General features: G+C 38.9%; 1 protein-coding gene across 2 annotated transcripts; it reads left to right on the forward strand.

Annotated features, from left to right (window-relative positions):
* The first annotated feature begins 211 nt into the window (after positions 1–211).
* Positions 212–22759, forward strand: syt9a (synaptotagmin IXa). 2 transcript variants are annotated; one of them, XM_069173696.1, is made up of 7 exons: positions 213–878; positions 7626–8121; positions 9107–9662; positions 17477–17597; positions 17694–17865; positions 18129–18258; positions 22103–22759. In XM_069173696.1, the coding sequence occupies exons 1-7, from the start codon at positions 731–733 to the stop codon at positions 22169–22171; spliced, it is 1692 nt and encodes a 563-aa protein (XP_069029797.1). In that variant the 5' UTR covers positions 213–730; the 3' UTR covers positions 22172–22759. The 2 variants fall into 2 exon arrangements, with proteins under 2 accessions (XP_069029798.1, XP_069029797.1); XM_069173697.1 differs by lacking the exon at positions 22103–22759 and having other exon boundaries at positions 212–878; positions 18129–18267.
* Positions 22760–27773: the final 5014 nt, after the last annotated feature.

Raw genomic sequence — 27773 nt, forward strand, 5'->3', positions numbered from 1 at the left:
GAATACTGGAGAAAAAAAATAACTTCTCTCATCTGTGACAGGATTAATACCAATTTATACAGGAGACCTTATGTGAATGGCTTTTCGGTGATATTTCGCCTGTGGTATCTCAAAGGGTAAAGTGATTTCACTTTTTCAGCGAAAAAAAAAAAAACATGTCATCCTCTGATTGGCCATGTGCAGGCACGTAAAACCACACGAGGCTCGACGGAGGAGAGCAGTAATAGGAGGTTGCTACAGGTAGTGGTGCTCGCAAAAGCAGCTATTTCTCCCTACTGTAAAGTGCTGCTCAACTTTCACCGGGATCGTTATTACTTGAAGGCGTAAAGACAAGGGACCACGGCGAACCACTGGCGCAAAGATTAATTATAGCGAGAATCCACGCACACTTCAGCACGTTGGACAGCGTACGACGCCGCAGAGGCGGTGCGTGGATTCAACCGGTGGCTTTTAAGCAGAGCAGCAGAGTGAGAGGACCGTGTGACTGAATGCTACATAAAAAAAAAAAAAAGTCGTTTTACTCAACGTGGAAAAGATTTGTTTGAGTGTGTTTTCGCCCTTTCTAAAACAGAGCCCCTGTCGACTCCATCGTGTGTGGGAAGGCGTGCCGCTGGGTGAGTGGTTGACTACAGAAGCCGTGCTGAGTAGCGTGGAATAGGTGACTGTCAGGCGGGCGGAGTGGTGTGCTGGTGCCGAAGAGACCCTCCATTTATAAGGATGCTGGTGGGAAATGCCTGGAGACAGAGATGACGAGATTTGTCAAAAGGCACTTGAACTCCTGTCAGATCTTTGTTCCAAGGGGGAAGTGCAGAACGAAAACTGTCTGGATTTTATCTACTATTTCCGAGACCTCGCCAGGCCACGCTACACAGATTCAGGTGAGGCATTATTTGCACGCTTGATTCAAGGGTTGCATTGAATAGAACTGAAGTGAACGCGCATGTGACTTCTTTCATTGAACATCCTGCGTCTAAAATACAGCAGGTGGCCCAAGCTTGTCAGATCTGCACCATTCTCCTCTCACAATAATTATATCACCAACTATAACTTGTAAAAAAAATTATGTTGAGCTATTTGTCCACTTCATTCCTGACACGTGTGCACAGATGCTGGCCGTGACATCGTGTAGTGACAGAATGACAATCATCAGATAAAACTGGATTTAATCTCTACCTTGGATGAGTTGCGCCTGTATCTGCACTCGAGCAGTTACTATCGTGGCACACTTTGTGCATTCTACTTCTTTAAAAGTTCACCTCAGATTCAATTCCTCGTATTCGCTACATAGGCAACGTGAATATATATTTTTTTTTTTGCAAAACCAAAGCGGAAAATTGAGTCATGTATGAAGAATTGATATGGGCACAGAGTCACGTTTCATCATTTCCAACCTGGAGGCTTACCATCTTCACCTGGATGGCATATGTATCCAAAATGAGTTTGTGTGTGTGTGTGTGTGTGTGTGTGTGTGTGTGTGTGTGTGTGTGTGTGTGTGTGTGTGTGTGTGTGTGTGTGTGTGTGTGTGTGTACAGAGAACAGAAAAAAGCGAAGGAGATAGCCTAATATGAAGAAGCATTCCTGCAGTCCTCCACACACCTACTCCATTCATTCTGCTTCCATTCCATTATTATTAATGATTATTCTAAAAGCCTTTCCTTAATTACCACTCCATTCCCCTCGCTCTCACCCTCTTCATCCCTTTCCTACAACCTTTTCCTCCTTATTTCTGCTATTCCCCAATGTCTCATCTCTGCACTCTCCCTCATCCTTCATATTGGCCCATCCAGTCTCATCTTTTCTATTGTACTGACAGTTTCAGAAGTGGGATTGAGGGGGTGGGCAGAGGGGTTAGCCATTAGGATTTTTTGCATATAAGGTTTCATTTCAGTTCAGCTTGAATGTATTACCCAGCATGATGGCAGCATCCATAACAGGATGACAATGGAAACTGTGAAATGGCCCTCTGGGACAAATAAAGTGTTTTGAATTGAAATGGAATTAGATAAAAGAGAGAGGGCACATCATCTTTTGGCCCAGAGTTCAGGGGGACTAGGTGGGATTCAGTGATTTTTTTTTTTAAGGGTAAAGCTTACATTTATGTGTTCTGCACAAACCTGCTGCACATGATATTGACTTGTAAACTACCCATTCTGGTAAGTTATTTATGATAGAAATATATCTTGTCCGTAAACAAAAGAGAATCAAAGTACACTTGTATATTTTTTTTTTAAAGGAATAGTGAGACATTTTGAGAAATTTGTTTATTAGGTGTCTTACTGAGAGTTAGATGAGAAGACTGATACCATTTTCAGAAATGAGATCAGCAAGAAAGCAAATATGCACATTTCCAAAAATGTAGAATATTCCTCTAAGACTTAGAATGTGCACAACAATAAGTCCTCAAACTGCTGCTGTTTTAAATAGTTAGCTATTTAAAACAATTTAACAAAGACCATCAAATGCATGTAACCAACTTTCTATGAAGATAATAACGAGCAGTAGTCAGGGCCCTGGGAACAACCAGTCAGATCACTCACATAACACACTTGTCTCCTCTGTCTGGATATTAACTATAAACTAAATATTGTAAAATTAAGCAATACAGTTTTTACTCAGAGAGGAAGATAACAACATGTCAGAGGTAGAAGTCTCATATATTGCTTTTTCAGCACTTGCTTGCCTCCTACATTATTGCACCTTTGAAGGTCCTGTGCTCTAAAATTGGTCCTGACTCTTTGTTGTGATGCAGTCTCTGAATCTGTCCAGATGTCTATAGATTCCTCTCCACAGGCAGCACACAGGCAGCCTGCTAAACTGACTGTGGGATCATTGTCCTCAGATGGCAAGTCCCTCAATTTCTCCACATTATTCTCCCAAATCACACATACTCTGGTATTCACAGAATCTCACTGCACAGAGAGGACAGTTGGTCTGAGTTCCTGTGCGAGGTCTTATGACAGCGCCCACACACGGAGCCAGTCCTGTATTAGGCAGTGATGGTGGATTTGGAGAATAGGTGCTTCACAACTTAGTGAAAAACACAAAACTATTTTTGCCAAGTATTTTCAGATTTGTTGAGAGTGAAACAGTTTTTATGGTGGTGCAATATATTGTCTCACTTAGTTTTTTAATGACCGAACAAAATGTTAAAACTAACAAAGTTTTACAGCATTTTTTAGAGAGTGTCAGATTTACATCAGATGAATAGTAGCACTTGCCAGGCATGATTCAGTTCAAGATGCTTTCTGGTTGCGTAAGATGTTCTGTGATTTGAGTTACTCTTCAAAAAACATGTGTTCTTCTCTTGGTGAGAAATCTGTCATATCAATATGATGAAACACTCAAAACAGAAACAGCACTGAAATCACACCGAGCTCTGTAAGTTGAAGCAGATGGAATATTTAAAAATGTTTTTAAATAGTAAATAGCATGATTCTTAATATAAAATGATTTCAGTTAAAAAAAAAATTGCAAAAAAAACAGCAGCGTATCTTGACAGCAAGGACCTTTTAATGATATAGTGTTCAACTATTTGAAAATAAACAATAATGAGAGGATTAACTGTGATGACTTTAGGGAATTGTTTATTCCTAACAAATTCATCATGCCTTCATAAGGACATAACAATGGCTCCTTAACACATGAAGATATAATAAAAGCCGAATTTAGCTATCAATCTGTTTTCAAAGCCTACAACTTATCACATGCACCATCTCTGTGTTACAAATTGATTCTCACACGTGCAATACTACCAGTAATGATAACAGTCCAATTACAAAACATTGCTATCTTTTCAAGCCACTGATTGCTTTGCTTAATTGCACAAGCTCCTCATAAAGTCGGGGAGTCACTGAAAAGATACATGGAAAGCTTGTCAGCTCACAAAAAAGCATCTGATTGTTATTATCCATGCAGATTCTCTTTTCTGATAATTATGAGAGGAACGTCTTGATGTGATGCTCATTATGATATTACTGTTCTGTTAATATCATACCAGCATGCGTTTCATTTGATATCCTGGAATTTTTTTTGGCTTGCAGAATGACAAATAGTGCTCACCAATGAAAGGGTAGTTACTGAGGAGAAACAATTAGCACTGTTTCTAAAAGTTGAAATGGGATCATTTTACTCATTGCAATGATTAAAGCATGTACACAGATTATACGCTAATTACCTTTGTTGAGGTTCTTTTATTCTTACAGATCTTCATTAGCATTGTCTGTACATACATGGAGGACACACAATTCCTTTGCTTTATTACTCTGGGTACCTAATAGCCTGTTGCATAGTCAGCACATACACTGGGAATGGCTCTGTATCACTGCCCTCGCACAGAGCGAGGCATAGCCAAAAATAGACATGGTCAGGCGGATACAGCAGACTGATACTATTAAAATAACACTGTGCAAGAGCTTGGGCATTTCAGTAAGTAGATTTACCTCAAGAGTTGAAGATATTTAAATGCAATATATGAAAGTAAATGTAGCAGCAGGATGGAAGTTCATCAGCTGTGTCGCAGAAAAACTGACATGCAGAGACTTGCAGTGCACAAAACAGAGACAATAGGGAAAAGGTTAGCAGGTGGATTTAGGAGTCTGGTGGCTGGGATCAAAGCTCTGGGATAGAAAAAAAGATGGGTGCCCTAGAAGCTGCAGATTGCCTGAGCTGGAAAGCTCATGTGGGTGGCCTCAATACTTAACAGTGGTGAAGCATGACAACTCAGGCTGACAGATTTGGGAATGGAAAATGATGAGGCAGAAGACTTTAGGGTGAGGGGCTAAGACAGGAGAAGTCAGGAAAGTGACCTGAGCACTGGAGATCGACGAGGCAGAAAAGTTTAGGTGGGCAGCCGAGGCACTGAAGTAGAAAAAAAGCTGCCTCTGACAAACAGAGGGTAGGACAGATGGGCAGAGATGCCCAGGAAGACAACCTAGATGCAGAAAGCATATGCAAACCTACAAAGCAGGGCAGGGGGTTTACAGGTTCTGGACAGAGAACAGAAGGGTGGCCCGGAGGCTTGAGAATTGCAGGACTGGACAAGCAAAAGACTCGAGACCACAGCATTTACCTGGTGGTCAAGAGACAGAACAGGCGAATGGCTGAGGCAACAAATGGAGGAACTGCTGTAAACCGGTGCAGTGGAGGACAGACAGGTAACCAGAGGTGTCTCCAGTTGGGATTGAATTGGTGGCTGGGGTACTGAGAAAAGACTGCTGGAAACCCATGTAGAAATCTGGTAAATGGAGTGAATGATTGGTGGCTGGCAGCTTGAGTAGGAGTGTCTACAACAGCAGCTGGCTGGGGACCTGAAGCAACCTACATATTCAGTCAGTTTAGGATCAGCCAGTTGTACAGTGGTCGTCAGCTAAAAACCAGAAGCAACGTGAGTGGGGAAGCGTAGTGGCTGACAGATTATATGGATGGGTGTTGGCAAGGGGGGTGCCTTTGATAATTACATTATTACGCGCACACAATAATTATTTAGTCTCAGAAATGTACTCCATCCATGTTATTATGTGATCCATACTAACCTAACTTCTACTGATGATGTTAATTAGCTGATATGAGTAGTTCGTGAAAAGACTGTGCTGAAGTGCTGAAGTACATTTAACTCTAAATGAAGGATCACAACACAAAATAGTTACTAAGATAGATATTGAACATCTTAGATATATCCTTTTCACAACAAAACACACTGCTTGTCATTAATTTGTGACATTAATCAATATAAGTAAAATAGGAAAGTACACTTTAACTGTAATACACAAGGTATTCCAGTATATCATTTATTATTTAGATTTACCTACTCCAAAAATACAATTGACACTTTAATTGTGTTAATCACATGAGAATCACTGTTATTACTCACAAACATGATTTTGAACTCACAAGTCTGCTGCAGAAATTGACACATTACTTCTTTGGGGTCTCAGAGGCCCCAGCTGTAAAACATTGTTGAATACAATATATTTCTAAATGTTCCTCTGTTTGTGATTAGCATTTTCAATACTTTTTACACAGCGTGCCTCCTCCGAAATCCTAAATGAGTCAATTTGGATCTCTTTAATCTCAGTTGTTTGTTTATTCGTAGAAGCTATGATAAGGGGCTACATCTAATAAACCTCAAACACAAGTAACATACTCTTCATCAGGTGGGCAAGCCCAGTTTGAGGCAAAGAGAAGGGTTATTACTTGTCACGAGAACAGAAAAAGTGTTTCAAGGAAAAATCTATTTTGAAGTTATCCCACAACACAGAGGGAGTAAAGCAAATTTTAGCACAAGACAAATATAGTATGTTAATAATAATGTGACCAAGTATTTCTTTTGCCAGGGATATATGAATTCCTTTTAGTTGTAAAAAGGTTAAAAAAAAATTCATGCACTTCTTGCATTGAGTCATGGCCTGGAGTGCAGCACTGCAGTTTCTGTGATATATCTTTTTAGAAAGAATGCTTTTGTGAAAAGTCACCCACTTCTTGAGAGCTCAGACGGTTCAGAAAGCACTTCATTCCTCTGTTGGTTCACACCTCATCTCCTTCTCCATGGTGACTTGCATACCTTGTGCTGGTGTAAACAAATGCACTGCAGGAATATTCAATGTATATGTCTGGTTGAACTGCCAGTAGCGGACTTTGTTGGTTAGTTTAACAAAACTCTTTGGAGGAATTTTGATTTTGATTTTCAAAAAAGCCCCTCAAGTCAACTTACTTAACTAAAATTGTCCTTACTTTCATAAGACACATTTTACTTACTTAATTCAAGTTTACCTTAGTTACATAACTCAAGTTTACCTGACTCAAGTCTTACTTATACAATGTACTAAACACAAATTTGACTTACTTAACTGAAGTTTTACCTGCTCATATAACTCAAGTTTATCGTACTTCACTCAAGTTTACCTTGCTTGCTTCACTAACGTTTTGCGTTCTCATTTAATTAAAGTTTACCTTACTTATGTAACCAGGTTTATCTTACTTAACTAAAGTTTACGTTACTAGGTAACTCAAGTTAACGTTACTTAAATAACTCAAGTTTCCCATACTTAACCTACCTAATTCAAGTTTTACTTGCTTAACTCAAGTTTGAATATACTGTTGGACTCAATAAAAAGAGGCTTAGCAATTTGAAACTGAGGATTTTTTTTTTAAGTTGTTTCCTATAAAATAACAGCTCAATTCCTTGACAGTGTTACAATATGATACAATATGAATACACCATTCCTCCTCTGTTATCAGCAAAGAAATGGAAATTACAAGATGGGGCACACTCCACGGGAGGATCAGACATGAGGCTTCAATGGATGATTAAATAAATGCAAATAATCTTAATTCATCTTAATGAGGATTCTATATAAGAATTCATTAAAAAATACAATTACAAAATCCAAAACAACCTCCAGGTCACAACTCAGGTGAATGAAAAAACAATGCCTAACATGACACTCATTAATGTGATTGTAATAACACTATGATGCAATATTTATTAAGTTATGACATTTCTTAATATAGAAAAGTTGCTAATGATGTTGACTGTAAAGGGCAAAAGTGTAGCTTTGCAACAATGCAAAAAGCAACCTGAATTCCGTATCAGAGCCTAACTTCCCTTCTCTCTGTCTCCTTCTCAGATATATCGGTGAGTCTGTTGTCACTGGTAGTGACTGCCTGTGGCTTGGCCCTATTTGGGGTCTCCCTCTTTGTCTCTTGGAAGCTCTGCTGGATACCATGGAGGGAGGGTGGGCTCTCCCCCACCACCAAGGAGGCCCATGTCCACCTCAACCCCACCATGAGCCCTCTGCCCTCACAGCTTGCACCCAGACAGCCAGTTTACACAGCTGTGGACCCCCCAATGCACGTCCGCCGTGAGTCATCACACTGTTCCATGGCCAGAGAGCCCACTCCTGTGGCATCGGTTGTGTCAGTGGAGGTCCCTGTGACACCTGTATCACCCCCACCCGTGGTCATGGCCACGCCAGAGGCAGCTATGAAAATCAGCCACACGTCTCCAGACATACCACTGGATGCCCAGAGTAAAACCCGGGAAAATGGGGTTCACACTAACCCTCGTATGCAGAGACAGACAACTGAAGCCCCACCCTCTGGTAACTCAATGTCTGAAATTGGGTGAGTTAAACTATTTGTTGATTTCTTAGCCTCAATCAGAACTATTACATTTTTTCCATAATGTGGAATATGTAAGAATTAAGTTCCATCTTTTAATAACACTTTGTACATTAAGAGGCAATAGTGAGCCATTGTAGCATCCAGGCAGCCTGCCCTGACTCTAGCTCTCTGTTTCAGCAGTTTGTTTGAATTTTCGTTTACTCTCACCATTAGTATTATTTTTTTACAATGATTGAATGTAAAGTTAGAGTGCATGGCCACAGTAAGGATACTCTAAACAAGTGGTTAAGCCGATAGTTTACATTATGGCTTGCTTATCTCCATTTTCTGCAAGACAAAAGTAGCAAGAAAACAGCCACAGCACAACTATATATCAACTCCATTTGAAACGTATTTCGGTAGGCCCACAGTTTGTGTTTTCATTACCTGCACTAAATATTGATTTCAAATTGATCAAACAAGGTCTGCACATCTGGTTTGTTTGCTACGTAAAGTTTCCTTAATTTAGTTGATAGCTAGATGACGTGTCTGTCAACACTACTGCAAGACAAGAATGATATTATTGGGCAATTCAATTGAATTTGTCCCTTGCCAACATGTTTAAGATTGTTGGGTTCTATATCTGCACATGACAAATATGGTATGTTTGAAGGAAGGGAAATATTGTGATAATGGCAATTAAATTATGGTTAATGTATGATTCGGGTGTTGTAACCTAAAATCTTGGTGAAAGTTAGAAAACAGTACAGGTTAGGCGACTAAAACATTCACCCTAAACTCCACACTCTTACTTTCTGCCTAGCTATTTACAGGGAACACTAGTTCCTGCAGTGGCAAGCAATGTTGACACTAGACATAAATGATGCAGAATCGTCCATTATGTATGTACTGTAACTCCTGAAATATGCAGCTGATGTTTCTGCATGCCTTTTCTTCATCGTGTTAATGTTGTACAGTTATGCTTGTTGATTTCCTCTGTCGACAGACAAGGGTCCATTCGTAGACACATGAACCTCTCTAACCCAGACTTCAATGTGGCCCAGTTCCAAAGGCAGGACTCCCTCACTGGGATGGGCTTCGGCCTGGGCCGCCTCAAACCTGAGCTCTACAAACAGCGCTCCCTTGAGGGGGATGAAGGCAGTCGGAGAGGTGGGGGCTGCGGGCGCCTTCTCTTCATCCTTAAATTTGACTGCGACCTGGAACAATTAATAGTTAAGCTCCACAAAGCTGAGGACCTCCCAGCCAAGGATTTCTCTGGTACCTCTGACCCCTATGTTAAGATTTACCTGCTGCCTGATCGTATGACCAAGCACCAGACCAAGGTGCATCGCAAGACACTGAACCCTGTGTTTGATGAGGTCTTCCTGTTTCCTGTGGCATACTCTGAGCTTCCCACACGTAAGCTGCACTTCAGTGTCTATGACTTCGACCGCTTTTCGCGCCACGACATTATCGGTCAAGTGGTGGTGGACAACTTCCTAGATCTGGCAGATTTCCCCAGGGAGACAAAACTCTGCCGGGACATCCAGTATGTCTCCACGGTGAGCTAGCACTTCTGTTTTCCCTTCTAAATGATGTCATGTTCACTTCGATATGCCACGTTATATTTAACTTTAATTTTAAATTATATATAAAAAAAAATTTTACCACAAAAGACGAGAGGCATTTCATGTGTAACAGAATTGTTGCAACAATATTCAGAGTTACATTTGTATCCTTTCATTTCAGCACTAAGTGTCTCACATTGACAGTACAAAGTATAAAATAAAAAGGACTGTTTTTTCAACACACTTACCTGTCAGCGCTTACAAAATGAAAGAAATTATTAGTTTGAAGGAAAGGTGAAAAGGTCTAACTTTGAAAAAGAGGTTTTCTCTTGATTACTTTTCTGTGCCTATTTCTGCTGTTGAGATGGAGTCTTGTAGCAGGAAAGTACCTGATCAATACCAGACATAGTGATCACCATTAAATATTTTACTGGCTAGCCATTGCACAATATGTCTCAGACATCTCTACTGATATATAATAACTTGTCTGCATTTACTTTGCTGCTTTTAAATGCTTTGCAGAACAATTTGCAATGTTTTTTTTGAAAAGGGGCCAATAGCTAAGAAACATTGTGGGAGTTGTAGAAATGAAAAAAAAAGAAAAAAAAGAATAACCATGCAGAGTAAGATGCTGCTTTAAGATAGCTGTTGAAAATAATTCCTTCCCTTGATGACAGTTATTGCTGCAGAAGGTGTTACAAACAGAAGACACAGGTGAAGGACAGAGGCCTTTTATTAGTAAACACATTTACTGCACCTGGCACTACTTATCTAAATTCAGTGTGCACTGCTGGAACCAGCCTCTTAACATAAGTCAATTAAATGCTGTGAGAGTTGCTTAAGGTCAACAGGATTAAAGGCCCCTTTTCCTGTTACATTATTGACAGTCTGGGTGTGTTTGGACAGATATTTACCATATGTGAGGACCAATTTTGAGTGTTATGTATGTAAGCACAAATATGTTTTATGTGTGTAAGTGTGTGTGTGTATGAGAGAGAGAGAGAGAGAGACAGACAAAGAGACAGAGAGAGAGACAGACAGAGTGACAGAGAGAGAGGTGGAGAGAGATACAGACAGAGAGACAGAGAGAGAGAGACAGACAGAGAAAGAGAGACACAGAGAGAGATAGACAGAGACAGAGACAGACAGAGCGACAGAGAGAGACGGAGAGAGAGAGAGACACAGAGAGACAGATAGACAGAGAGAGAGACAGAGAGAAAGACAGAGACAGAAAGAGACACAGAGAGATAGATACAGAGAGACAGAGAGACAGATAGACAGAGAGAGAGAGACAGAGAGAAAGACAGAGACAGAAAGAGACACAGATAGATAGATAGATAGATACAGAGAGACAGAGAGACAGATAGACAGAGAGAGAGAGACAGAGAGAAAGACAGAGACAGAAAGAGACACAGATAGATAGATAGATAGATAGATAGATACAGAGAGACAGAGAGAAAGATGGAGACAGAGACAGACAGCGAGAGAGACGGAGAGAGAGATAGACAGAGAGAGAGACAGACAGAGCGACAGAGAGAGAGAGAGAGACAGACAGACAGACAGACAAAGAGAGAGAGACAGAGAGAGACAGCCGAGAGAGAGAGAGAGAGAGAGAGAGAGAGAGAGAGAGAGAGAGAGAGAGAGACAGAGCCCTGAGAGACAGAGATACAGAGGGAGAGAGACAGAGGGGAGAGAGAGACAGAGAGAGGACAGACAGAGAGAGACAGAGAGAGAGAGAGAGAGACAGACAGACAGACAAAGAGAGAGAGACAGACAGAGAGAGAGAGAGAGAGAGAGAGAGAGAGAGAGAGAGAGACAGAGCCCTGAGAGACAGAGATACAGAGGGAGAGAGACAGAGGGGAGAGAGAGACAGAGAGAGAGAGAGAGAGAGAGAGAGAGAGAGAGAGAGAGAGACAGACAAACAGAGAGACAGAGGCAGTGAGAGAGAGACAGAGAGAGAGACTGTGACTTTTGTTAGTCTGCTTTACTGGTCATCTTGCTCTCATTGTCCCCAGTGGTCAGAGCTCTTTATCATGTTTTTATTGTTCCCTTTCAGTAATTCCCTGACCAGCTGTTAGACTTCTGACAAGTATATTGTGTAATATGAAATATCTTCAGATATTTAAGTTTATATGCCTCCAGTGATGCGTTCATTGACAGGCATCTCAGTGTGTGAGCTTAACTAGATGTAACATGGTATTGATTTCAATCCTCATGGCATGCGTTTGTTGCATTAATGAGACTCCAGGCCATTGACTGGTGCAGACAATTCATTTTATCCAGAGGGTCTCAATAAACCAAGATCGATGAGGCACAGCTGTTTAAAGAAGAACTGTGTATTAAAACTACATCGGTTGCATTTTCATGGCTCCCATCCTTGGTTAGACTGGCTGTGATGACATTTTGCTGGTAGAAGTAATTGCTGAAATTTTGGTTGAAACATGACAACACTGCTAACAATACTTTGACTATTGCTGAACTGCAATAACAACTATCGGTCACTCTTTAGCAAAACATGAATTCAGTTCTACAGTGTTGAGAGCAGCAAAGTTAATAAGCAAAGCATCCTCAGCCTCAGTTGGTGTCCAAGCTTTGTGTCCTGCAGCTCTGCTCCTCACAGCATTCGCAAATGTCTGCACCACTTAGTTACCCCAATTTGTGCACCTAACTGATCTACCTGTCAGTCCAGGCTAAATATAGACACCATAGTATTGTGATGTATGGACTTTAGCACAGAAAAGAAAAATGTAACGGTCAAAACTTGTAAACATGTTTTTCTGCTTTAGTCTCTGACATAAGAGAGTTGCATCTTTTGATTTACATATTTGTTCATATATTCATATTCATGCTGCCCTTTAGAGAAACTGCTTAATTCATTTTAAGTCATTGTAATCATTTTTATTAGACCTATATTTGTACACCTACCAGATAGTCATGCTTTACACATAATGCAGGCATATATATATATATATATACAAAATAAAATCAAGGACAAGCTTAGAAAAGACAACATTTGAGTTACATTATGGTACTAGACTACATACCTTAAATCTGGCCATTATTTTGTTTTTTTGAAGACCATTCAGTCTTAAGAGTTCATGAACTTACACAAAAACTTTTCACTAAGATTTTCCATAATCATACAAATGTATTGCCGCAACTGGGGTTTCACAGTTTGCAAAAGTAAGTAGGGATTAGAGTGAGCAGTAAATGCCAATAAATAGCTATGAGCCAAAATAAAAAGACTACCCCTGCCTAATATGTAGCTAGTCCGTTGCGATCAACCAAAACACCTCCAACCTGCCAAGACTTTAACCATTAACTGACAAGTGAAGCATTAAGTACAATACAATAGCCCATATACCTTCATAATGATTATAATGTTCGGTTGTTATTCAGTCTGCCGTGTGGCCCTTGTCAGTCACGTAGAGCTTTTCACCTGCCCTTTTTCTATTGAATCCAGCATGTTGACTACAGGAGACAGCTGTTCACTTACCATCTAAGATATCCCAGACCTTGACATGTGCCATTATCATGACATGATCAACAGTATTCACTTTATCTGTGAGTTTTCAAAGGGTTTGGCTAGTTGATGGAAAAGCTTAGACACAGTGGGATCCATCAGTTAAAATGATGCCATTTTGATCATTAACCTTTCAACACTATGATGAATGGTGTTTTATGATGTTCGGTGTGCCGTACAGCTGGCATGCATTTGTCCCTTTATTTATTTCCCGTCATTATGGGTGCTGCATTTGTCCATACAAACTACTGTCCTTGGTAAAGGAATAGCAACCAGTTCTTTCTCCCTGATTGATCTTCTGTTCTGTTTCGTCTTATTGAAATTTAGACATCTGTTTTTGTGATGTTTTTGGTGCTACGATTTGTCTGTCTATTTTGTAACTTTTTGCAATTGATACCAACTGGTTTAATTCACAAAGTCTCAGATACAGTGTGCCACAGACCATTAACAGCTTCGTACTCATGGCCTCTAAAAATACTAACAGCCAGAATCTTTCTGCTTTTCTGTCTCTTACTTTCTCCATTTCTTTCGCTCTCTCTGTCACTCACACACAGATAGCCTTAATACAGTGTGTGAAATGGTAGAGGTGCTCATAGCAAGACAAATAAAGACTTCTTAGACAGCTCTGAAAATTCATGAAAATATGTGGAAAAAAGGTTAAAAACTTCCCTTTTATTTAGGTTTAATTAGCAGCAGTTTGCAGTTTGATTGATGTTTGCTGATCCCTGTCTTGTGAGGATTCATCAATTCATACTAGTCATAGTTTTACATAGTTATACTTTCACAGATAGGTTTAAATGTACATACGCAGTTTCTGCAGTAAGAATGGTCATGCCAGGAGAGTTTGCCAAAAAGGAAAGGCAGTGTGAAACAGATGCACACTGACATTTGCTCTTATCTTGAACATTTAAGGCAATATCTTTGCAATGCAAAAAAATGTATTAACCTAACCTTGTTTCTAATAATGACAGTGGCAAAGAATTGATCTATAATTTTGAGTCTTTTACAAATGTGATCATTAGGGCAGAATTCTTCTTTATTTACCTCAAGATAACTACTTTTGGGATTAAATTGGCTCAATAAATAAATTGAAATGAACAGATAGTGGGCAAGCAGGAGATGCTAAAAAAACAAAACAACAGCTTGAGTGGGCCAGATAGAGACTTCAGGGGAAATATTGACAAAAATATTGATATTTTTGGGTAAATTCTCAAGATATGGTTGTTGTGTTGGTCAGTGCTGACAGTTGTGCCCATTATTATTGATTGTTAATCCGTTTGAACTTGTTGGAACAGAATGGTATGTGGCAGGTGGTTGATGGGAACCAGTGATTCACAGAATCTTGTATGCTCCAATCTCACACTTCTCTACTCATGCACACAAACATGCACACACACATACAGAACACAAAGACTCTTACGCCTGCTGAAATGCTATTTTTCTCAGACATCTGCACACATGCCCCAGACTTACTGTCTGTCCTCACAGATGAACTGATTATATCTGTGCACCAGAAGCCCTGTGGGATGTTTTGTAACCACTGCAGTAGAGCTCACTTGTCATATTCATTATGCAGTCACAGACTTCGCTTAGTAGAAATTACAGGACTGTCATTAAGTCCTGATTGCCACTGTGTCTAATATTGGACCAACCATATTGTTGGTTTAATTCACAGATTTGGCTTGATTAGCCCCACAATAGAAGCATATTGTACGTTAATGAAAGAGCGTCTGTTATTTTTCTGCTTTTACTGTTGCCGTGACGAAGAAGGTTGCATAATTTTAAAGAAGTATAATTTAAATTCACATCACGGTTCAACCCTAACCAAGTGTTTTTTGTGCCTCGACCTACCCCGGGGGGCTAATTTAAGAAACTCTCACGTGGGTCGTGATGTTTGTATGAGGTGGAGGATTTGTTGAAAGCTTTAAAATAACTCTTAAAATAAGCTTGTTTTTGGTTTTATTCATCATTTTGAGGTTGTTGGCTGCTGGATAAGAACAGTGGGCCTCATACACTAACAGTGCATATGCACAAATCTATGCTTAAACCGTGCGTATGAATATTTGATGCACAAATCTGGAATTCATCAATGTTTTCTTTCTTCCTAAGTAATAGTGTAGGCCCATAAATATGTTGTTATTAAAATATATTTTCATACAAAGTGGGATGTAATTTCAGCTCTATGCTGAAGACAGTACAGAGGTCCGCAGTGATTTCAAAACTGGACTATCTGAAAACACTTTGTCATACAGAGGAACGACAGGTATCATCAGAAAGGGTGAGTTCTGCTGTTTCTTTAGAGTACGAGATGGACGGAGCCCGTCATGCAGTGTAATGACGACGCAACTTCAACTTCCATTATCTCCGCAACGCTTCGTTACACAGACGAGTCAACGACATTTTCCAGGGCTATCTGCTTTATCTCTCAATGATAAATACTCGCTGCGCTACTGCGTTCTTCGGGTTAACCTGTGCCACAGTGCGCACAGGGGACACAGCAGCCTCAGTAACGGCGGCTTATGCGTCATTTTTTTTTTTTTTTTTTTTTTTTTTTTTTTTAAACCATAGTTACCATAGTTTCTGCTGTTGTGGAATTTTTCTTTAAAATGTTTGGTGCCATCTCTGTCAACTTCTCTTCACTTCACCGCTTTCTTCATGAAGCTGCACACAAACGTCTCCTTATGTGGAGAAACGGGGGCGTGGCAGAATGCTAATTGCAGAGCACGGACACTCGCCTGTCAATTTAGAATGATTCTGATTCACTAACATAAGCACGGCTGTGAGAAGAAAATTGGCCGGTACGCACGTGTCATGAATCCCTCGGTGATTCTGCGTGCGCACTCACTTTGTGAGCGTAACAACATTTCTACGCACATATTAGTGAATGAGGCCCAGTGTGCCTCAACTTTGAAATGTCAAGATCAATTCTGATTGTCATAAACTGGGTGTGACGTTGAACCTGCAGGCGGTACATGCTGTTTGTGTGCCCAAGAGAAATTGTGAAGCACATGAAACACAGCGCTAATGTCTCTCTTCCCACTGGTTTATCGAGTGTGCACAAAGAGGATGGACCATGAAGCATGCAAAGCCCACAGGATCTTTCTGGGATACAGAATGCATTTTCTGGAGAGGTTGTCAGTTAATCCATCATGCAAATTAAAACAGCCTTTTACTGTGGCCTTGTTGAATAGTGGATCGTGATTCAAACTAAAGACCCATTTTAAGATACAAGGCATCTTAGAACTAAGGAGGGTAATTCTTAAAATGTTGTTTTTCTCTCTGTCCCTCACCTTCTCTTTTCACACTCACACATACGCAGTCATTCTCTGACAGATTGCTAATCAAAATAAGTGCCATCTCACAGAGTATGTGAATCTTGTGTGAAACACTTCCTCAAGACTTGCTGCAAAAATGAAATGCTATCAACTATGTTCTCTCCTGCTAGCAGATAGCCTATAGATCTGTCTCACTTAATGAGGGGAAAGAAATTACATTTCTGTCCCCTCCTCCCTTTTTACAGGTGTACTAGCTAAGCAATCTTTCAAAGCCAGCACATAGTATTCACTTTAATTTAGCTAAAAATCAATTGGTTATACTGTAAAACTCAAGCAGACCAAATTGCTAAATGTGTGTTACAAAGGCCCTTCACAAAAACTAATATAGTTTCGAAATTTATAATTATTATCGCAATCACAATTAAGGGAGCAGCTGTGAAAACTCAATGCAACACCATTGGACTTTAATTTTCAGGTTTTATGTTTTCACACTAATTAAACTGACTGAGCTTCCCTTTACAAATTATTAGACTGAGTTAACAGCAGATGACACCTGATTTAAAATACCAACACAATCTCCCCAACATAGCAGTAGATCAGCAAGAGAGTCTACTGTAGGAGTTGATATCTTCACCGCACACGTTTGTGTGCTTTTCTGGTTCTCACTTCTTCGGTGGGGTTATTTTAAGCGCAAGCGATAAGTGAGCTGCAGCTGAGCACATGTCGGGTGAAATATGGGAGGCTTTTATTTGAGCAATGTGAAAGAAGAGAGTGTTCCTTGATTTAATAAAAACATACTTAAAAAAAATAATTATGAAAATACATTCCAACTGTGTAAATAAATGTCGGATTATGACTTTTTTACATTTGGCTAGTGTGCAGTAATAAAAAGCAGCGGTACTACAAATTAGTGACTGTCGAGTTGCTTTAATCAATATAACATGATAAAAATGAGTAATACTGTACCATGAAGCTTATGTTATAGTGAATGTGTTTGTGTTGTTCTTTAGGATAATGTGGACCTTGGGGACCTGATGTTTTCACTCTGTTACTTGCCTACTGCGGGCAGATTGACCATCACCATGATAAAGGCACGCAATCTCAAGGCCATGGATATCACTGGTGCATCTGGTGATTAAAATCTGATATTCTCCATAACTGCACAGTCCCACCTGTTTCCTGAATGTAAAGGAATTCTTACCCTTCCCTTGTATCTCATTCTCCTAGATCCATATGTGAAGGTTTCACTCATGTGTGATGGTCGCAGACTGAAGAAGAGAAAGACATCGACAAAGAGGAACACTTTGAATCCAGTCTATAATGAGGCCATAGTCTTTGATGTCCCTCCAGAGAATATAGAGCAAATCAGCCTTTTGATTGCAGTGATGGACTACGACCGGTTAGGAAATTTATATAAGCTATATTGTATTATGGACCTCTTTCTTTGCATGAGTCATTTTTAATTCTTACTTCCTCCGGGACAAGAAGGATTGCATATATTCAAAGAACATTGCAATTATTTTGTAAACTCCTTGTTTCTGTAAGATGGACAGCTTCAGTTTGTTTTTTTCACATTCAATATGTCATGCACCGTTATTTTTGGAATGCCGTGTAGGTCGTGATCACATTTTTTTTTTCTATCTCTCCCTCCTGCGCCTATAGTGTAGGCCACAACGAGGTCATTGGTGTGTGTCGAGTTGGCAATGATGCAGACAGCCTCGGTCGAGACCACTGGAGTGAAATGCTCACATATCCACGAAAACCTGTCGCCCATTGGCATCCTCTCGTTGAGGTGAGGTGAATTTACTGTGATGGGGTTCACTTGTGTTTCAGGGGCCTCATTTATAACGATTGCATATACACAAAACGGGGCCTGAAAGAGGCGTACGCCGCTCCACAAGGAAAAGTCTGGATTTATAAAAACAAACTTGAAGGGAAAATGTGCGCAGCTGTAAGCAAACATCCGTACCCATCCGTACGCACATTTTGGAAACGGGGAAAATTGGCAACACAGATGGTAAGTAGGCAAATTCAAGCCAGATTGTAAATGTGAAAGGCATCTTGATACGTATAATGAAGCCTCTCACACTTAATTTAATTTCACTTCATATCACATCTTATTTGTGCATGGGTCCACTGCATCATTAACAGTTTAACCAGTAGGGTAATTTTTGCTCTTCACCTAATTATTCCATGAGCAACTTTTAATTGTAAATGGTAGAAGCAAATCTAAATCTCACATTTAATCCCGCTCATTATATCATGTCTCACCAACGCGTTCCTTTTCACCGCGTTAACGTTGCAAACTGTTTATCATCATTCTTTGTAAAAATCCAAGATAACATCAATTAACATCAGGCTAAAGAACTGCAGAACAGAGCGTCAGTTTTAAATATTTTCTCATTGTGCACATAATTTAATGCAGTTGTGTGTAAAAGTTCTTCCACTGTGCTCTCAGGCGCAGAGCGCAGCATAATGGCGACATCGCAGTGGGACTTCTATCACTGCAGGCAAAATGTTGCCACTCAGTATTTTGTTTTTGTTTTTGATCCCACAGCTGTGACCACCACAAAATGATGAGCTTCATATCAACCACCTTGTCCACAAGCAGCTCAATTTCTGTGTTGGAAATATTTCATTTCTGGGTTTCCCTCTCCATTGTTGATATGATTCACCGAAGAACCTCTGACCCACATGGCTAATCAATCTTTATAATCTTTGCACTGACCGTTTATGCTTAAATGCCAGCATGTTGAAATCAGGATATGAGGCTAATCTACGTGTGTACATTTCCACATAGATTGCGATTTACAAAAGGAACATTGCGTGCACGGTTTTATAAATCGGAATATTTTTTTGCGCACGTACAGTTTTAGTGTGGATCCTCCACAATGTATTATAAATGAGGCCCCAGGTTTTTAACATGAACATATTTTGTTTCTGCTGGCTGAAATTTGCAATGACTACTGTCAAACATACGGCAAACTGTTATAAAAGTTGACACTTGTCAGCTCCAGTCCTCGGGCAGAAATAGGTTCAATCTAAATGACAGTGGAATATTTGGTAGTTGATCATCTTGCTACTCCCAAAATCCAACTATGACAACCCTGAGACCCTTAAAGATCCGATGTAACGAACCATTGCAGTCAGCTGCTATACAATTCTTATTTTATTGTGATTATTTTTTTCACCTTCATTGGTGGGGTTTGTTGGAACAGCCAGGACATAGAAAATGTACTGTACATTTTCAAAAAAAGATATTGGATAAGATAAAGTTTTACTTAACTTTGTGATAGATAAACTGTAGGGCAGCTATAATAAGGGGAGACAATAAAGGCATTTCAATACAACGTACAATATTCAACAGTATGTACTATAGTGTAAAAAAAGGAAATATTAAAGTAAGATAAACCAGTTCCTGAAACTGTTAGATTTATAACAAAAAAGTCCAATAACAGTGTTGTGTTGAGGTTTGAGGGGACTACTGGAAGACAAACTGTACTATAAGTTAGCAAGAGATTGGCTTATTACTGTCCAATTATTAACGCACAGGGAGCTTATTAGTATTCAGTGATACAGTAGTGTTGTTACAATGAGGCTGTGAAAAAAATATTGGTCAGTGGTAATGGAAATATGATTGTAAGCTAAAGAAGTCAAAAGTGAAGAAAAACAGAAATAATATAAACTGAAAAGAGGCCTGGGAAGTTCAGACACATGTATCTGATTTAATAATCTTCAGTGTAGAGAAAGTGGTTATCTCCAAAAAAATCCAAGATGGATGATGTTATTTTATTTTCTGATGTTTAAGTGCATATCTGGGTTTTATGGCTGAAACAGTCTGCTCTGGACCAGATTGAATCTTCTGTCAAAGTTATCATGGCAATGTACATTTCCTACAGTAAATGTCTGACACAAAAAAAAGACACTTTTAAGGTTGCAGTTATCTTCATAAGTTACTAGTATGACAGGTTGCTGGAGACACCTTGTCTTTGACAGTTGGGGTACATATGGTTCCAGAAGAAAGCTATTCAGGTCTGTGGGCAGGTCACATTCTTAATATGTGGCAAATAAAATGAACAATAACCCCGATATCTAACTTTGAAAAAAAAAAAAGATTTACTGGGGATTGCAGAAAACAGAAAGTAGGTGAGTCAGAGAACTTGACAATCTATGGAACTGATATTCTGACTGCAGAATAAGAAGTCACACTGAGAAGTTAGAGGATGGTATCTCTGACCTGTGCACTCAGCCAAAAAGAATGGCTGTATTGTGTGTATTTGCGAGATTCATGAGCAAAGAAACAGTGAGTGTCAGAGAAAACTGGAAATTGAATTTGCCATGTTTCTTTCCAGGCTAACAGTGTATGTAATACTTTGACATATTCACTGGAACCAAAGGAAAACAGTTATTCCTCCCAAATCATTTCAGTCAAAGTTTCAAAGTCTCAAAGAGGTGTCCTTGGAAAACTGCATTTCTAGGAGGCTACGTCATCGAATTCCACAAAGGACTTCCAATGTCGAGTATCCTTTGTTATTCTACCATGACCAGAATCCTTGGTTCAGAGAATTGTCAAGGATGCCAGAGGTTACCATATTTTGACCAGCTGGGGTGGAGCTGACTGAAAGCCCGAAGACACCATGCATGCCCATGTATAGAGGAAACCTGACTGTATCCCAGACATGTCCCGCCCCCAAACGTGCCTTTACTTTGAGGCTTAACATGTAATACATTTTGAATTATTTCCCGAGGGCCATCAGAAGGAGTGGATTCAGCTGTTGACAAAAATTACTTTATTGAATTTGTATTTAATGATAGACCATGATGCTTTATAATGGGAGTCTATTGAAGCAAGAGTTTTTTGGCGGTAGCCCCTTGCTGCCATCAGTGGTACGTATTGCATTTTCAGACACTGCCGCTTCACTTTTTAGACTCAGTGACTACGTCCATTTATATATATGGGAGATATATAAGGATAGCACAACAGCGTGTAGTGATAATGCCCCATCAGGTTGCAATTCTCCATTGAAACAAAGAAGAAAAAGGAGAATGATGCACACCTGCACACACCTGCTAGACTGTTCTATTTTGTGGGTTCCAAATGGAAGCAATATTTTTTTTCTCATCATCTAACGTACCCATCCTACCAAAGACGCATCCTTTAGATTAAGAAACACCGTATCTTCACAGGCCCTTTATCCTCACGCAACTCACAAAACAGCAAAACGCTGTCGTCCTAACATGCCGCGAGGTTTCAAATGCAGCTCTGTTTATGCATTTGTATACAAACTAAACCACTTTATCAGCAAAAGCCTTTATCCTTTTGCTTGCATTTGGCAAACTGAACAGTCACATTATTGCAGTCTGTTCCAATAAACTTCAGTGAATACATAAATAAACTCACTTGAAAAAACATCTAAAATGAAATGGCAGACATTCACTGTTTGTTTTACTGCTCAATTCACAACTCTGTAGGTGGTAAGTACATTTGTTTGGAGGTATCGAGATGAAAGGTTTGAATCATTTTTTTAAATTGTTGCTAGTTTTATTTTATGATTGTTCTGATAACTTCTGAGAGCGAAGGGTTTTTTGCACATCAACGCTTACTCTTTTTTTTTTTTTTTTTTTTTTTTTTGCAGTACCAGGGGACCACAGGTAGTAGCCAAGGAGGATCCTGTAATTCTCTGAAGACACCTCCCTCGCCGTAGCCTTGAGCAACAATTCACATAAGAGCATTGGTCAATCTGAAGCTTCTGCTGTACCTTTGGACAGCGGAACTGCTGAGTGTTGCTCACATATGGTCCGAACAGGAAAATGCAGACATCCATAAACAACTATGGAAAAGAGAGACACTATAACTGTCTTGAGCTCTGCTCAGTTGGATCAGTTGCATGTTGAATGACCGCGAAAATGGATATTTTCTTTTCTATAATGTCCCATTAGAAAACAACAGGCATGTGCAGACATTTTAAGTCTGTGCTATTCCTGGGTTTATAATGTCATTACTGTTTTTTACATAGTCCTGTTACTTGTTTTAATGAAATGAGTCTGTATTTGCACAAATGTACTTACAACCAGTTGAACTGCCATACTTTTTTTTTTATTTGGTAGTGAATTGGTGCATGAGGTCATGGTTAAGTGGGATATCTTCTCCTCATTTGTTTGTTCTGTTTCTCTTTTTGGAATCTGAAGTGTTGTTCTGTCAATTGATGTGCAGTGAAAAGTTAATTTCTAGAGAAAGTATCTGTAAGTAAAATGTTGAATGTTATAAATAAATATGAATACATAAAAACCCACTGTTGATACAGTTCAGTTTTTGTGTGTATTACCTTTTGAATGTGCATCATATATATATATATATGTTGGGGTTGTTGATTTTTTTTCTTTGTTTGTTTGTTTGCTTTACTTAATTTCAGGACATATAAGGTTAAAAAACACACTTCACCAGTTCTACAAAACAAAAATGTTATATTGAAATAAAAATTAAAACAGATTTAGAAAACAATTATGTCTCAAGAAGCTTATCATTCGTTTTAGAGCTTGTCAGTTTTACTCCAGTTTAAGATTAGTGTATTAGAAGTGCAATCCATAGAAGCCAATTGGATTTCTGAAACAGACAGCTTGTAAGCAGATTATAAATGCCTGAAGACACAGCTCTGAAATGAACATTTGCCAAAATTGCAATAAAGCAGTTTATGAAAATACAACATTATCACAAAACATATTTGCCATTGTTCCCTTTGCAGTGAGCAGTTTATTTAATTTTGGAATATGGACTGGATTGTAAGTGCTCAAATGGGTTGCTCATATTTTGGTAACTTACTGGCGAGTTTTAAACTGTGGTAAATTGCACCCAGGAAGTTGTCTGGCTCACTGGGTGAGTTGGAATTTAGAACATAATTAGAAGTTTCTAGTGTGTCCCCCTCATGCTTCTTTCTCTTTTAATTTGCTGAAATGGCTTTCAGCCAGCATTTCTCTTTACTGTGCTTATAGTGCTGTTTCAGTTAGGCTTCTGTTGTTTTCTTTACTCTTTGTGTTGGTGAGTGGCCAGCCCTGGCAGTGAGGGGAAGTTCCAATAAAATGTTCTGACGGCAAACAAATTATTTTATATATTATTACACACATGGACCACGCCCTTCAGGCTCCATAGTGAGTGCAATTTTAATGGAGAAATCAAAGCTGAGAAAGGCATGAACAATTTAATTTTCATAACAACCAGAAGGGACATGAAAATACTATAAGCCACTTGCCATTTCCATTGCCTTTCTTATATAACATATTACACCCATATAAAAAAATGACTTTTATGCTTTGGAATTGTGGACATTGTGATTCGTTGAGACCAATTCAGAGGGAGATTTTGCAGTGTTGCATTTGTATTGTCTTGGTAACTAAAATAATTCAAGAACAGTGAAATACTACTAAGCGGAATGGAGAGGAACCAAGGAGAGCATGTCAAAAAAGAAAATGTGTTGAAAAGAAACTAACTTAATGAAAAAACTGAAAATGCTTATTGGGCAAAGTGTGTTCTTCTAAAGTTTGGGGATCTTCACTTGATGAGGTCAATCTTCCTTCAAAGCATGTGTAAGAAATGCATTATGAAATGAAAAGCAGTGACTTAATGACAGACTCATGTGCATGAGTATCACAGCTTGTAGGAAGTTAGTAATGCATGATGTGGCCAAACTACTGATTGATAAGACGTTAGGTAAAAACAGGTGTGGTCTCTTTTTATCAAGTGTTAAAAAATGTGCTGCTCAATTCAACAAAATCAAACAGACACACTGCGACCGATCCCAGAATAGAACGTGTGACAGCAGTCCAAACATTGTGAAACGAAGGCATGGATGGACCCTTTCCAGGTTTTTAACAGACTATTTTATATATTCAAAACCTATTACCATTATTATTATTGGGGGCATACATGTTAATCAATTGTCTCTGTTAAAATGAAAGTAGGGCTATAAAGAACAATGTTTATCTTGTAACACCAAAGTGCTTCATGTCATCTTAAGTACATGCTTTGGCAGATAAATGAAACTGTTATTGTCCTGTGTTTCACAAATGTTAAATAAGTTATGTCCGATTTCATCAAATGCTTCTTCATGTTCAATTTATTGTAAACTTGAACAGAATGTACCAAAACTTGTTATATCCACATAATTAAAACAATTGAAAGGATTTCTTGAGTCATTTGAAAGAAACTCTAAACACTTAAATGGTTTGTTAAGGTTAATTTACTGTATCAAGCTATCAATTAGGTACAACTGTATATAACAATATCATGTGCTTATTTCTCAAGAGACCAAGACTTCTGTTCTTCTAATAATTTTTTTTTTAATTACAATTCAATGCTTTTAACTTTGCATGAAAGATTATTAAAATTTTTTTTTCCAAAAAATAACTAAGTATTGTAATAGTGTCACCCTTGCCATCAAACTACAGCTGCCAACACAACTGGCAACACCACGATGTTGCTCCTCATTGACAGCCACATTAAAAAACTATTACTTTTAATGTGACACTATGGTTGTATTCCAGATGTTTGACAAATCATGTGTGTCATATTAAACAGGCGAGATATTCAAAATGAGTTTAAATGCCTACTTGACCACTGAACTAGTTCATATGTCACTGTCACAGATAAATGATCTCACCCACATTCCCATGAAGACTGCTATTGATGGATGGATTAATGTTGTGTGGCTCCAGATGAATAATGCAGGTATCCTCAGTGTAAAGGTTGAGGGTCTCCTAGTGCCTTCATATTGGCTTATCTTCAGCTGCTGCCATCTGGTTAATAACTGTGACCTTGCCCTGATTATAACTCCCCCTGTGTGTGTGTATATCATGATGAAGTATCATTTAAAATACAGAAAAAAAGAGAGTGGGTGTGGGTTGTCACTGCAGACACAGAGGTGTGTGGGTTGCTTGTTATGGTCTTGTTAGCTGGTGCTGTGTATGACACATTTCTGGTAGGCTGTGATCCAGCCAGGCTGATGGCAACAGGGAGAGGCGGAGTGCTCTTTTCACAGAGTGTCTTAACTGGTGAAATAATTATGTCTGACATTTGCTTTACATAGCTAAAAAGTCTAACAGCTAAAAGGCCCATATGTCTCTTAAATGCCATAACTATTAGCAATGGTGCATTTTTTAATTAGGTTTGTGTGGTTGTTGCCAGACTGATTCTCAATTTTTAAATACCACTATTTTCACAGTCAAGCCTCTTCTGAGATACTGGAGTGATATTGAGTCATAACTCAACTTCTGAGGCCATCGAACTCAAGCAAATGTGAAGGACTTCATGTCTGAAATTGTTCTGCAGTCATATTCTGATAAAACTGAGATTTCTGGTATCCGTCCAGAAAACCTGCAATCGTTTATCAAACCATAACTCAGTGCCATCGCCAAAAACATCAAGGTGGTGGTAAAATTTTTTTTTTTTTTTAAATGTTCTACTTTTTCTCATCATGGATGGACTTCTGCAATGGTCTTTAAACAGGCCAATCAATCATAGCGTAAAAGTTCAATACGTATGTGTAGCTATTTCATACAGCCTTTCCTAACCATACTTTGAGGGTTGATAGAGGAAAGCCCAAAGACTAGTTACATTTTAATTGCAGTCGACCATTGGGCAATAGGTTAGACAGGAATGGTTCTTTCCACAGCAAAAGCAAATTTGAAAAAGTTGGCTGTTTAGAATTATATCTACAGTATTTGATACAACCTCGGTAACTTCCTGAACTCTTGTTGTCACAGGGAGGTAGCTAGAGAAACCAGGACATACTTGCTACCTTACAAGAGAGTGATTACATGAAATGAGGATGAGGGATACAGTGATTTTGTTCAGGGTCCTGGACCAATATCAGACTGGCTAGAAAACTACAACATCAGATGCTTCCATCTGGTGGTCAGTGTTATATTTTCTTTAACTCTTATTTGAGAATAAATGGTAAATGGTCTGCACTTATATGGCGCTTCACACTTTTTCCCATTCACACACTAATGGAACTGGTGCTTGCTTGCCATCAGGAGTAAGTGTTAGCCAAGGACACTTTGACATGTGAGAAAACGGGAATTGAATTGCCAACCTGTTCTACCATCTGAACCACAACTTCGCTGAGACCCCACAATAAGATCTCCCAGTCCAGAAAGAAATCTATCAATTTTTTTTATTAAATGGTTTAAAGGCTTTGAGGTGCTGAGTCCAACCTCTAGAATGTCACACTCCTCATGGCATACAACACAATTATTTCTGAGCTACAGCTCTGTGTCTTTAGTAAAGCTGTTAATGCTAGAGAGATTGGACTCGCACTGTTAATGCAAGTGTAAGTGCTTCTGTTAATTCTATGTATTTTCAACGAAAAACAAGGAGAATGCTTGACTAAAATAGAATCTAATAAAGTAAAACAAAGATATCACAGAGCTGAATATCCTTTATTAATTCAATTATGCAGAAGTGTAAGTGGAAAAGCTAAAGTCCCAACTATCAGCCTTTTTAAAAGCCTGTAATAAGATGTTTTGTACATAAGTAATGATTCAAAATGAGATTAAATGAGCAGAGGTTCAAGGTCAATTTTCAAAAATGTGATTAACTATTAACTGCAAATTGTATTTGTAATAGAGGCATTTCACATTTTGATGAGATTTTTGAGTGTCATGTTATTCACACTAATGTTTCGTATTTCAGTGCCATATTGTGGTTTGCAGGTCTAATTATGGTGCTGTCTAATTACTTTTGAGAAATGGAGACTGTGGACACATACAATATTTACACTGGCTGATTTGTTTTACAACATAATAATACTGTAAGAATCCATATCTCATATGTAACATAATACATGTTTATGCAGCTCGCTGAAGATTTACTTTGAAATCTAAGATGACCATCCTCTAAAAATGAATAAATTGTCAAGACACATTCTGCATTGTGTGAATATTATGCTAAAGAAGGTTTTATCATTCCAGATGTGTGTCCCCTCAACTTGCATATTTCAGTATCCTGCATTCAGGCATGCATGTTTTACTGTAACGTTTACATTGTGTTCAGTCATTTCACTTCAGTGGAAAATTTCAGTGCAGCATCGACAGAAGCACATATATGGGGTTGGCTTTGTAGTGTGTCTGGTTTGCATTCCGTCTGTACACGGGGTTTGTAAGGCCATTTAAGGTTTACTGTTTATGTTTTAGAAAACTATAAGGAGGTGCAGTATGAAAATTAAAGCATCAACTGATGGAGCCACTCACTTCAAACATGATGATGTTTATGCACCATCTGAAAACAGTATGAGAAAGTCTGTGTCTAAACGG

The sequence above is a fragment of the Embiotoca jacksoni genome, unplaced genomic scaffold (genome assembly GCF_022577435.1).
Source record: "Embiotoca jacksoni isolate LCO1_2020_lvr unplaced genomic scaffold, fEmbJac1.0.p SCAF_6, whole genome shotgun sequence".
NCBI lineage: Eukaryota > Metazoa > Chordata > Actinopteri > Embiotocidae > Embiotoca > Embiotoca jacksoni.

Coding starts and splice junctions, on each gene's coding strand:
- syt9a (XM_069173696.1), top strand. CDS start 731: ATGCCTGGAGACAGAGATGACGAGATTTGTCAAAAGGCACTTGAACTC. Junction 9,663..17,476: donor ACATCCAGTATGTCTCCACG/GTGAGCTAGCAC, acceptor GTTGTTCTTTAG/GATAATGTGGACCTTGGGGA. Junction 17,598..17,693: donor GGATATCACTGGTGCATCTG/GTGATTAAAATC, acceptor TCATTCTCCTAG/ATCCATATGTGAAGGTTTCA.